At 41.5% G+C, this 13040-nt stretch overlaps 1 protein-coding gene across 1 annotated transcript in view; it reads left to right on the forward strand.

The window, feature by feature from the left end:
• Positions 1-8474: 8474 nt before the first annotated feature.
• DIAPH3 (diaphanous related formin 3) overlaps positions 8475-13040 on the forward strand; it is a 231025-nt gene continuing 226459 nt past the window's right edge. Inside the window, 1 exon segment of the mRNA XM_030477090.1 lies at positions 8475-8735. Within this exon segment, the coding sequence (XP_030332950.1) occupies positions 8574-8735 (162 nt within the window). The 5' untranslated portion in view covers positions 8475-8573.

Genomic DNA, 13040 nt, shown 5'->3' on the forward strand with positions numbered 1-13040 from the left:
GTCAAGTCCTGCTTGTTCCTGGCCTTATGGCTTCATCAGCGCTTTCTGACTCTGCCCCTGTAGGTGTCCATTTCCTTGTGCTGCTTGGATTCCCCAGATGAGCTCTGCCGCCTGGGCTTGGAGTTCCGCCCTGCGGCCCCAGCACCACCCCAGCGGCGGCGAGGACAGAGTCACCATGTCCTGCTCTGGCTGGAAGGTTCCACCAAGTCTTCCCGGAGCCAGAGCAGTGCGCTCAGACCCATCCCAGCCCTCGCAGGAGGCCTTGCTGGCTGGCTCCTCAGCTCTGCCAGCAAATGCCCACCCGCTGGCACACCTCCCCAAGTGGGGTGCTGGCCTGTGGACTTCACCTTACACAGCCGTGAAGATCCTCTGAGGGGGACATCGGGGGCAACACTTATGCTGGGCCGCATGTTTATTACTGCACTTATTACTATGTTTGTTACTGCGTTTCTTACTGTGTTCGTTACCATGTTTATTTATTAGGATATATTTTAGGAAATACGTTATAGGGTAAGTTGCAAAAGTAGTGTCTTAGCTCCCTTTCCTCCCCTTAAGCCAATACAGATATAATGATAGGAGTTCTGGTTTAGTGGTTTTGCAATTTAGGCAGTAGTTATTTCATAGAATCATAGGATAGTTAGGGTTGGAAAGGACTTCTAGTAACTTCATGTGATTTCACAAGACTAGTCTTAGAGTGACTTTTCAGCTCTATTAGTAAAAGAGCAGAAGAATTACAAAAGCCGTATCTCTCTACATTGCCATCTGCATACCGCAGAATGCAAAACGGAAAAGAAAGTATACTGAGAGGGTCTATGGATTAAGAAAGAAATGACAGAAAGATGTTTTTATTTACAACTACTCATTCTGGGCAGAGAGATGCTGAAAAAGAAAAAAAAATCCAAATAAAACCCCAACAAAAAAATCCCAAAACAAATTAAAAAAAAGCCAAAGAAAACCCCCCAAAACTCCACCAACCCAAAACAAAGCAAAACAAAATAAACAAAAAAACCCCAAACAAAAACAAAAGGAAAAAAGAAAAAAAAAACACCGCAAGAACCTTCACCTAAATTATTTTCTGAAAAAATTAAAAATAAAAATCCCTTAGATCCGTATGCACTCAAGAGGGAGAAACAGCAGTTCTCAATATCTTAGTGTGATCTACCATAGATGTCCAGTGTATATTGTGATACTTTATAAACAGAAGGCTATTTAAATGCCATTGGGAAATGATAGCAGGCATCCCAGCTGTCTGCAAACAAAGCTGTCTCAAATCCGAGTACCGATAGAGTGATTTGTTTGTAATAAGGCAGAGTGACTGATATGCGTGTATTGCCCTTGCATTTGCTGGAATACATTGTACGGACTGCCTGCAGTTCTCAGCATTTCTTCGTACGTATTATGCCTTCCTGAATTTTCTTACCATTTGCACACAGAAATAAAGTGTCAAATGTATGTCTGGCCAGTCTCTGTATTTGGATGTGTCCCTTTTTATTCCTCTCTCCATCTCTGGGTTTCACTTCTCTCGCTCTGTGATACTTACCTGTCCAAGAAGACAAAAAGGTCATGCAATGGTTGCACTTGTATCAGCCTTTTCTTTCTCCCAGGAACGTTGTTTTTTTTTTTTTCTCCTGAGAAACTTGAGGAGACACTTGCATCCAAGAAAAGGTCTTGACAAGGAAAGAACAGAGTATGTTACTACTTCTAATCTGAGGAACAGAAGCCAGCGTTCTGTCAGACAACAACAAAAGGCTTTTCAAAGTATGCTTATAAGAAGAGGAGGCCTAAGGAAAATATCGGGTTGATACTTTATGAAGATGGTCTCTGAAAACTGGGGATGAAGAAAAGACAGTGGTATTTAATGCTTTTGCTTTGCCCAAATCTGCATGGTAGACCTGGGGCTCCCTGGTCCTGTGAGTCGGAAGACATTGGCTGCAGGTGCTGTGACTTTCACTGCACCAGCTACTTATAAGGAGAAAAATAACTACTACAGCTGAACCCAGGACAATATATTTAAATGAGAGGAAGCATTTTTTTTCTTTATGTACCTGTACAGTACGTTGTGTAGCTGAATATTAAGTTGCAGTCACCATGATACGATTATATCTGTTATTCTTGCAAGAGTTAAAACTGGAGTGAGAAACTTAAAGATGGATTAGGATAAGAAAAGCAGAGACAAATAAAAGCTACATAAACAAATTATAGTCAATTTTCAGACTTCCTCAATATATAACTCATAAAAAGCATTATATATGCACATACATATATGTGTTTATATGTATATATCAAAATGACACATCTGTCAAAAAGAAAATGGGATTTTTGAAAGCAGTCAGTATCATGCCCCAGTAGAAAGTAATATAAATTATCAGAAGTAAAAATGAAAGACAGAATCTTAGAAGGAAATTTGTAAAGTGAATCATAAAAAAAGACAGAAGTATATTAAAAAAGGAAAGCTATGAGGAATTCAGAGAGTTATCAAGAAGTAATGGAAGATAATCACATCCCAGAATTCTGACATAATCCTGAAAAACTTTATAGTAAATGCCCTGACAAATGTCTGGGCTTGATCAACACCACTACAGACCCTTAAATTCACAGAAAACTTCATCACAATTTTCCCCTCTGGAAACATATTTATTTTCTTTTGGGAAAAGTTAACTGTTTGCAATAATTTCACTAGGAACTACGAATATTTAATAGCGCAATGGTAGAGCAGGCGAGGTTTGAGCAGCTCATTTAATTCTTTAGGCAGCTCTGAAAATCCCACACAAAGTGTAAAATTATATAACACAGCCTTTATCGCGGCCCGTGACACTCAGACCACTTACAATTTGTAATTTATATCAGCTGTCAGGCTTAGCCTAGTCACTTCGACTAAAGTTAGAACTGAAGATAATTTGGACCATAATTAAATTACAAACCTGAACTTTATAATAATGTAGTATGCAATGTATCATAAATAGTGCCACAAATCACATCTCCAATATCCTCATAAAGATCCATTTGATGAACTGTATAATGGACTTCTTTACTGATTTTTTCCCCATCTAGGCAGTATCTCGAAGGAGGTATATTAAATTTCCTCAGCTGAATGAGAGGCCAGCCTAAAATATTTTGTGAGAAATTATTAGCAACATGTAATCCACAATAAATTGAGGAAGCAAACTACTTTCCTATTTCTTATATCCTCATCTTTAACAGGGTGACTTTGAAAGCTTCAAAAAGGACAATGGTGCTATTCAGACTACAACTACTTCTGAAAGTCCTTAATTTAAATTCTAGCTAGAAAAGAGAGAAAATAAATCCCCTGCATGAAAAATTTTGACATTTCCAAAAGTTATGACTGATACAAAATCAGTAACAGGATTGTGACATATGCTGTCATCAGGGATGCCTTTCTCACCCGTACATTCTTGAGTAAAGACAGATAGACAGCTATACCTTCAGAATCCGCTAAAACCATTTGCTTTGCTGTTTTGTTCAGTAACAACTCCCATGTAATAATTAAAAATGTTTGAATGTATTTTAAAGACAAATCTCAGTGAAAGCTTTATTTCAGCTTGAGTCCTTTGATTACACTTTTTAAAGTGCCTGGAATTTACTGCCAGGCATAACGGAAATAGAGCCCTGGTGTCCTTTGTGTTTCTCTGAAACCTGAGTATTTTTTATAACTGGTGCAAGATACATATTGCATTGATACTCAACACTGATACTTAGCACTGTGCAGGTGTAACTGATCAAGACGCCCAGCAATAAAGAATTGGGATCAAAATCAGCAGGATTCTGGTTTCCAAAACTACTTCTGTTGGTAGCAGAAATTAATTACAAGCGACAAAACCATGATACATTTTTTTCTTTTTTAAATAAGAAAGATAAGAAAACAATGGGGTTTAGAATATACTGGTTCAGAGATTTTTAAGGGACAAGAAATATATGTGCCAAGAGGTCTGACCTAGTTCAACTTTACCAAGTCTGTGATCCAAATGGCTCAAAGCTGCTTGTTTGTCTCTACAGACAATTCAGCATACCAGGCAAGACAGCATTTTCTTTAATTATCTGTCCTGTCATAGGGCCTTAATTCCACCTAAAATATTCAAAAGTATTGGACAAATAGTAACTAGCACACTTCACACTTGTCTGCCAGGGTGCCAGTGAATGATACTAAACAAGTGGTTTGAGTACTTCCAACTGTATGTAGTGCACTGGGTAATCAGACAGACAAGACTAAGAGCAGGGGTTTAAAAAAGAAGCATAAGACAAGTAACACCATTCTTAAACATCATTCTTAAATTCTTAACCCATTTTTAAAGCATCATGTGAATAAAACAACCTTGTTACCAAAATAGAACCCAAGGAATCTCAAAGAAAATTACTATTTTTTACTGTTTAGCTTAAACTCAGTTCTCGGATTCCCTTTAAGCAAATACGTAACAAACAGAAGTTTTTTTGATGAAGAGCTCAAGCAAAGGAAAAATACAATCCTTTATGAAAAAACTATGAAACCCAAACCTCCTTTTTGTCACATTTCAGTAGTCTTACAACTCTGTAACTGTTCATAACTAAGTTCATAACTATAACTGTACGTCAGAAAATGTCTAATAGCTTTTTCCCTCGTAAAAACTTCAGGCTAGTGTCTTACTAGGCTGCAAAATTGTAGTTGGTTCCTTTCTCTGATTGATAATCATGATCTTCCAGCATAGAGTTCTAGCTATGGATTTTCATTTTTCCTAGTCTATGCCCCAAACAGACAGCAGAGATGACATATACTAGTACAGTGGCAGTGATATTGATGAAACGACAATCAAATGACGTCCAAAAATCCATAAGAATTCTAGATGTTTGTTTTACAGGAGAAACATATTAAATTTTCTTCAATAAAACTTTATTATTTGGATAGAGCATGAATTTTCTCATAACTGTAACATAAATTAGTTCATTCATTAGTATGATAAACTTGCTAACAGCCAGGTTCCTTAGTAAAGTTAATAGACTAGACTAGATGAATGACTTGAGTTCTTATCTACCCATTACCTTAATAATGGAATAATATGCTTCGTAAACCACCCATGCTGTGAAAATTAAGTAACATCTTATCCATAGCTTATACTTAAGGGTATTATATTGCAATATATTTAAATTATTAATGATTTCTGTTGCAGTATGCAAATGCACCTGTTAAAGAGTTCCTTAGATAAAACAACATCATTTGTCTCTGTAAGACATGAAGACAGGTCATGTTTTCCAACATAATTTTTGCCGGCATTATGAGTTAACAATCCTGTAATTTGGTGTAACCACTTTATTAACTGGATAAGATGTTAGGAAAGGTGTAAGATACATATTCAATTGGTATGACTTCAGAGTTGAGGGATTTGGTAATGGAATGGCCTGTTTGGTGCTTTTCATGAGAGAAAGAAGAAACCATTTACCTGAAAAGACACGTCTATCTGCCATTTGCGTTGCTTCTGCCAAGCCACAGCAACAGTGGCTCTGGAAGGTTCTGATTGTGAGAATACTTATATAGTGTAAGTATTAAATTTGTATGCTTGCTGTATAAAAGCAACAACATTGCTCACAAAATCCTTCATAACTTATGTGACAGTTTAAGAGGATGAACCTAATTAAAGAACAGTTAATTAACTGTTTTATCTTTTTCTTATAGGAAAGAACTAGGTGTCTCCAAATGAAATATGGAGAGCTGCCTAAACTCTGTCAAAAGCCAGCTTACAAACACTGTGCACAGAAATTTATTTGAAAAACTCCCTCTCTGGCACAATGAATATTAGGAGGATGTTTGGGGTTTTTTTATTATTTTTTGGTTTAAGATCTGCATCACAGTATATTAAAAAAAAAAAAAAAAAGGAAGGAAGAGAATGGGAAGAGCTTAATTAAATCCATCAATCTAAAGGACTAGTTTTGCAAATATCCACATGTTTAACTTTAAGCACTTTGTCTCAGACTTTTGTCAGCTATACACATGCCCCAGACAATATGCATGCTATGTCCAAGTGTAATCTCTGCATGATTGTAGTATTACTGGTTCATTTCTTTTTCACATTTTTTTTCCTCAGTCGTGATTAATCTTGGCCAACTAAGCTGTTGGAAAAATGTATTTAAGTTGTATGAAGCACCTAAAAAGCACAAGAGGGGTAGTATAAAATAAAAATAATTGATGAAAAGTACTAACATTTACTTTTGGCTTAGTAAAACTGTCTGATAAATTATTCCCTTTAGTGTTTTCTGTATTATTGCAATACAGTACCTTGAAAGTGATATATTGGCACAAGCCATTGTGTTCTACCACAGTGCAATTAGGAGGCCCGTTTAAGCAGCTTTATCATACACATACATAGGCTGATTAATTTTCTAATCAAATGTTCCAGGAAATCATTAACCATGACATTAAACAGTGTTGTGCTAATTATACTCTCCACAAAGAATTCTAATATAAATTTACAAAACATCTATGCCAAAGGACAAACCGTTTCAAGTATGCAAATAATTCTGGCATCTACTCTACGTAGCCCCACAGCTCCCTAGTGTTAAATCCCCGTCCTGTCAAGGTCCAGTCTGGGCCCTGATTGCGCTACATTTTACCAGAGCTCCATATAGTGATAGTTATGACATTTTGTTGGTCACTGCCTGTGTAAGTCATGCTGAAGGATTGATATCTTTATTCTTTTGATGTTATTGCATTGGAATGAAAGCCCCTCAAATCGTGTGGGAAAAGTGAATGCAGTTGTTGGAGGGAGCATTTTATTTTCATTGCATTCAAGACAACACAAAATGATAAAAACAAGATGGAAAACAGAGCATCTTTCTTACTGAATGACAGAAGAAAAAGGAAACTTGTTCTGTTTTAGAAGATACTTTAGAGATACAAATGTTGAGTGCTAGCTGCCTTTTTTTTAATAACACCTAACATTGAGATTTGGAAATAGATTTTCCCCAGTGTAACTCTCCAGTTTGCATTGTTATTCTAACTACTGTTCATTTAAGATACAGATAAAAGCAAGGTATTGATTGTAGTGATGAGAATTCGATGACTTTTTTAAGCATATACAATTTGCTAGTCTATAGTATAATGAAATCTCTGTCCATTTGTGTATTTCCCCAGAGTCTTGGAGGCCTTTCTGTGACAGAAAACAACAGACTGCATTACACAAATACAGGATGTAGGTATGCCTGCTTTTTCAGCCTTGTTTGCGCCTCCATACAGACCTTGTCGGTCACAAACCAGGATCCTGGCCTGAAGAGGTGGATGGAAATACTGCCGCTGTTTTGAATAGGGCCTATGTCTCTCCTGTGTTATTCTGCTCTCTTAACCCAGTACCACCAAAATGATGTAAACTTATGTTAGAAAAATATTTAATATATATAAAACACATAAAAATGTGTATTTACAGGGCTCTAAAGATATAAAAAAGTTATATAGAAACAGATAAACCAGTTTTCACCTGTCAAACAGTGGCTCCATGTATGAAATGGGAATTATTAACCAAACCAGGTTTTGGAAGTCACCATCCTAGGCCAGATGGCTGAGGTACCCGTCCTGTCCTTCGGCTGAGGGTGATCAGATCCTTTGAACAAAAGGCAGGACGTGGGGGGCAACGGAATAAAACATTCCTGAGGGGGTCAAGATTTGTCTTAACTCCTTAGATGGAGAAAGCCGTACCTCAAAACAGGGGGATTTATCCCTTTTCTGCTGGTATTCTGGCAGAGATGATGAGACAGGCGGTGGGGGGGGGGGCACCACTCAGTCCCTCTGCCAGAGGGGAACGACATCCCCCCACCCAGACGACGTTAATCCGGTTGGTCGCTGTTAGGGAAGCATAAAACTTCCTGCGCCCCAAACCCTGAAGGAAGCCCGTGTGCGCCCACAGACCCCAGACACTCGCTGGTCCGTTCCCCAACAAAACACAGGGTTCCCTCCATCCGCGCCCGCTCGGGACTACAACTACCGTCGCGCACTCCTCCGCGCAGCCCTGTCGCACTCCGTGGGCTCTGCCGCGCTGTACTCTGGGACATGAAGTCCAGAGAGGGGCAGGCCGGGGGGGTGAGCGGTATGATACACGAACAGGTGCGGCCATCTCCAGCCACGCCGGCGCTTGAATCAGCTTGAGAACAGCTGATTCACCGGTGATTGGCAGAACGCCAGCCAACCGGAAAACGGCATTTCCACCCTGCCGCCGTGGATTGGCTATCGCGGGGAGGCCGGGGGCGGGACCGGCGGTGGCGGGACGATTCGGACGGCGGGACATTCCTGGGCTCTGACAGGCGCCGGAGCGCGGCCGTTGGGCGTGTGTGTCAGCTCCCCCGTGCCGCGACCCGGGGCAGCCGCTGCCGCGATTAGCGGCTCCTCGCTAAATCCTTTCCTGCGTTGAGGTGGCGGTGGCGGCGGCGGCTTTAGCTCTGAGCCTCCTCCTTCTCCCCCCGCGGCGCCCTGCCCGGCCGAGCCCATCTAAGCCGCGCTAATCGCAGGCGCCCAGCTCGGCCAGGGCCGCCGGGCGTGGGCCCGGTCGCGGGCTGCGGCCTCCCCTCATTTCCCTTCCTCTCTCCACCTGGGCACGGCTATGGAGCCGCGGCGGCCGCGGCCGCGTTATCACGCTCAGTCCTCGCCGCCGGGTCGCGGCGGGCGGGAGAACAAGGGGCTCCGCCGGAAGGGCCCGCCGGGGAGCGGGAGCGCGAACGCCAGCGGCCCCGACGAGGCGACGGACGGCAGGAAACCCAAATTCGTAAGTACGGGTCTATCCCAGCCGCTCCCACTCGCGCCGGGGAGACCGCGGCGGGGCTGCCTGAGGTGAGGGCCTGTGGGCGGCCAGGCCCGGCCCGGCCCAGCGGGACGCCTGCCTGCTGGGCCTTTGCTGGGCGGCCTGGCCTCCCCCCGCCGCCGGTCACTGGCCTGGAGCCCCTTGAGAGGCCGGGACGCCGGGTAGGAATGCACGGGCCACGACGGCGCTGTCGGCCTCGACTGGGCTGCAAGGAATGAGCCCGCCTGCTCCAGCTTGCCTCTTACCTACCTGCCTGCCGGGACATGGCTTTATTTTGCAGCAAGTTTTCAGGTTTCTCGTCGTCATCATAAAGCTTTATTGTGTTTCTCGCTGTTTGACAGCTATAGATATAAGGGGAACAGAACAGACTTCTAGCTCTTAAATGATGTTACCTTTAATAGAACTGTTTGTTTGGTTTTTTGTTTGTTTTTTTTTTTTTTTTTCATTTTAATGTAACACTGAGTCTTTGAATTTAAGGGATATAGTAAAGTTCTTCCTGCTTTTACAAGCTTTTTGGGTAGTGCACCAAGGAACTAGGGAACTGGAGGCAACTAATAATTGTCCACAAGACAGCATGTCAGTAAGATGTGTTCTAACTAAAAAGCACTCAAAACCAACCATCATGAAATTCCCACGTTTAAAGCTGGGACAAATACATACTCTACAGGTCTTGTATCCACTGTATGCAGAGCAGATGCATCCCTTGCTCATATTTAGGAGGTACACATTAGTCTTTGTTCAGCTAGCTCTAGGGCCACCTGCTCTAAACTGTTATGTGCTTATGAAATAGACACTCTAATGCAAAACATACAATAGATTCTTGATTCTAAGGCGTCTTTGTGTGATACTTGGTACTTGAGTGTCTGACACTTGAGCACAGGTTCAAAAAAGCCAATAAGGCATTTCAAACTGTAGGCTGGCCACACCTGTTCTGGGAGGTCACAACTTGCTCCTGGCATTCCTCTTTCCTGGAATCCTTTCCATATTGTGGTTGCACAGATTGCTTTTTCAGCCAAGTCATTGTGCCTTGTTTTGCACGTTAGAATGGGCGTATATGAAACAAACAGCTGTTTGCTTGTCCTCATAAATGGCTATATATCTACTGGGAGTGTATTTTAGTCATATTGGTGACCTGACTGGCCATGCCTGAGTATAGGGTCCCTGAGTAAAAACCTCATGATCTGCTGAGTCTAAAAGGTTGAATAGCATTACTAGTATATGATTTGATGGTTGGATTTTTCTTGTGGTGTGTGTGGGAGATGGATTTGTGTGTATGTGAGACTGACAAGAGCACTGAGTCAAGAGGTTTTACTTATTATTGAAATTTTAATTGCTAAATGCTTACGCAAATAAGATATTGCAGACATTTGCACTTCCCCCCCCCCCAACTATGTGTTAAAACAGAAATAGGATGTTGCCAACGTGTTCAGTTTTTTTTCCTAACCATGTGTTAAAATGGTAATACAATAATTTACAGGGAGTATAACCCTGTCAGAGCTTTTTCCTTGAAGTCTGATTGGCTTTTAAGTGAAGGAAGGCCTTCTCTTTGGTGCAGATGAGCTTGTTTGATATCTGTCTAGGCTTACCGGGATAGGCAAGAGTGGTTTTAAAGCATGTGGAAAAGTGGCACCAGCTGCCTGGCTTTTTGAGGTCACAGTGTTGAGTTTTGACCTTGGTACAAAAGAGAAAGGGAGCTCAATTGGGTATCTGACTTAGCTTTGTAGCGTATATGGTCACCATGTGGATGTTTTTAGTTTTGTTCTCCCACCCAGTTTCTTGAAACTCTTGAGAATATCTTTAGTTGTCAAACTACAACTTGGCCATAGACGGTAGTCCTGTTTTTTGTCTTTAAGTCACCTCTTAAAGCAAAGATTTTGCCCTGGGGTGTTGATAGGGACTGAAGAATGATAGTTCTGCAAACCTGGATTGTGTTCTAGGTATGCCATTAGCTCACTGGATGACCTTAAGAAGTGTAAAAGGTGAATATTTCTTGAATAGAGTTTAGGATTTTGTTTCTGTCTTCATGTAAATTGCTGCGAGTGGTATAGTTTACGCATGTGATCTGTGGAATTCAGTGGTTACTAAAGAGCAGCAGGCTGCTCTGTGCCTCAAAACTTTAGGAGTTGCTGTAGCTACTATAACCTTTGAACTATAGTCTAATCCCTGGCTTGTCCAGGATAATAATTTCTGGTGAAGAAACACACAGTCGTAGAGGCAGAATTACTTTAATAATTGTTGACATCAACCAGCTTCTTTGATTAGGGTAGTTCACTTATACTATGAGATACACTTTTATCTCTATCACTTTATAAATTTCTGCCCTAAGTTATTGCAATATAGAATATTTATCCCTTTGCTATTAAACCTAAAGTTGGTAAACTCTCCTTCATATCTACTTCCTATTATCTTACAAGACTGGTTTGTTTGGGGGTTTTTGAGGAGGAGTTGGTTATATCTCTCCCCCCCCCCAAAATAGGGGGATGGATTGTGTGTATCCTCAGTGCAGGTGATACCAAGTTGGGTGGGAGTGTTGATCTGCTGGAGGATAGGAAGGATCTGCAGAGGGATCTGGACAGGCTGGATCAATGGGCTGAGGCCAGTTGTAAAAGGTTCTACAAGGCAAAGTGCCAGGTCCTGCATTTGGGTCACAACAACCCTATGCAAAGCTACAGGTTTGGGAAAGAGTGGCTGGAAAGCTGCCTGGTGGAAAATGACTTGGGGGTATTGGTTGATTTAGGACTTGCTGGTGTTGGTAGCCAGTTAACAGCCAGCTGCTCATGAGCCAGCTTGTGCCCAGGCAGCCAAGAAGGCCAGCGGCACCCTGGCCTGTATCAGAAATAACATAGCCAGCAGGGCCAGAGAAATGATCATCCCCCTGCACTTAGCACTGGTGAGACCCCACCTCGAATCCTGTGTTCAGTTTTGGCCTCCCTACTACAAGAAAGACATTGAGGTGCTGGAGTGTGTCCAGAGAAGGGCAATGAAGCTGGTGAAGGATCTAGAGCAGAAGCCTTTTGAGGAACAGCTGAGGGATCTGAGGTTGTTTAGCCTGGAGACAAGGAAGCTGAGAGGAAACCTTATCGTTCTCTACAACTACCCGAAAGGATGTTGTAGCAAGGTGGGTGTCAGTTTCTGTCAAGTAAGAAGTGACAGGACAAGAGGAAATGTCCTAAAGTTGCACTAGGGGAGGTTTAGATTGGGTATTAGGAAAAAATTCTTCACTGAAAGGGTTGTCAAGCATTGGAACAGGCTGCCCAGGGAAGTGGTGCAATGACCATCCCTGGAGGCATTTAAGAGATATATAGATGTGTCAGCTGGGGACATGGTTTAGTGGTAGACTTGGCAGTATTAGGATAGCAGTTGGACTCCATGATCTTAAAGGTTTCTTCCAGTGTAAATTATTCTGTTCTGTGTTGTTTGAATCTAATTCTTCCTGTAAAACATCTTCAATATACTTTTATTAGTTAAATTAGTTTTGTGTCAGAAGACATAAAACTTCCCTCAGCCCTTGCATTATCTGTAATCTAGTCTTACATATAGGCTGTAGCCCCTTCTGTGTTTGGGATACTTAGCATGCCATACCTCTTCATGTCACCTGAATTATGTTTCTGGTCGTTTGTCAAATGTGGATGAAATTGGCTGTTAGATTCAGTGAACTCAAGTTATCCAGATTGTATTAGGCTAACTTTCCTCAGTGCAAAGGGCTTGAAAATAAGTTCCAGGTTGAACCCTTCCAATCAATGCAACGTGTTGAGCTGTCACAGCAGATATGCTAATCCGGAAAAGAATTTGATTCCCTGACAAACCTTGAGGTGAAATTGGATTGCTAGTCGACAAAGTTGGCATCATTAACATGTACCTCCTTTTTATGTTTGTTTTTTTTCCTTGCAAAGAAAAATCTTATTTACCAGGAGGAAAATAAAACACTTCATTTGGAGGGGGGACATAGAGTCTTTGAGAGAAACAGTTACAGTGGTTGAGTCCAAATGTGGCTTTGGAGTACTGCTTTTCTGAATAAACTAGCTTCTCAGAAGAAATGAATGAGTTGTACGCCTCAGCTCTCTTACAGAATATTTTCTTTTTTTGTTTGGGTTTTGTTTTTTGTTGGTGTTTTTTTTTGTTTGCTTAAGGAGTGATAGTTAATTGTGAAGCACATACCAGCTTGGCTTTGTTCAGCAGGTCAAAAGTTTTGAACAGCAGGACTCTTAAAAAGGTTAAAAGATTCTGTGGTACTGTGGTACTTTGGCTTACTGAAAGCTCTTACATTCT

Source organism: Strigops habroptila, chromosome 2 (assembly GCF_004027225.2).
Source record: "Strigops habroptila isolate Jane chromosome 2, bStrHab1.2.pri, whole genome shotgun sequence".
Classification (NCBI taxonomy): Eukaryota; Metazoa; Chordata; class Aves; order Psittaciformes; family Psittacidae; genus Strigops; species Strigops habroptila.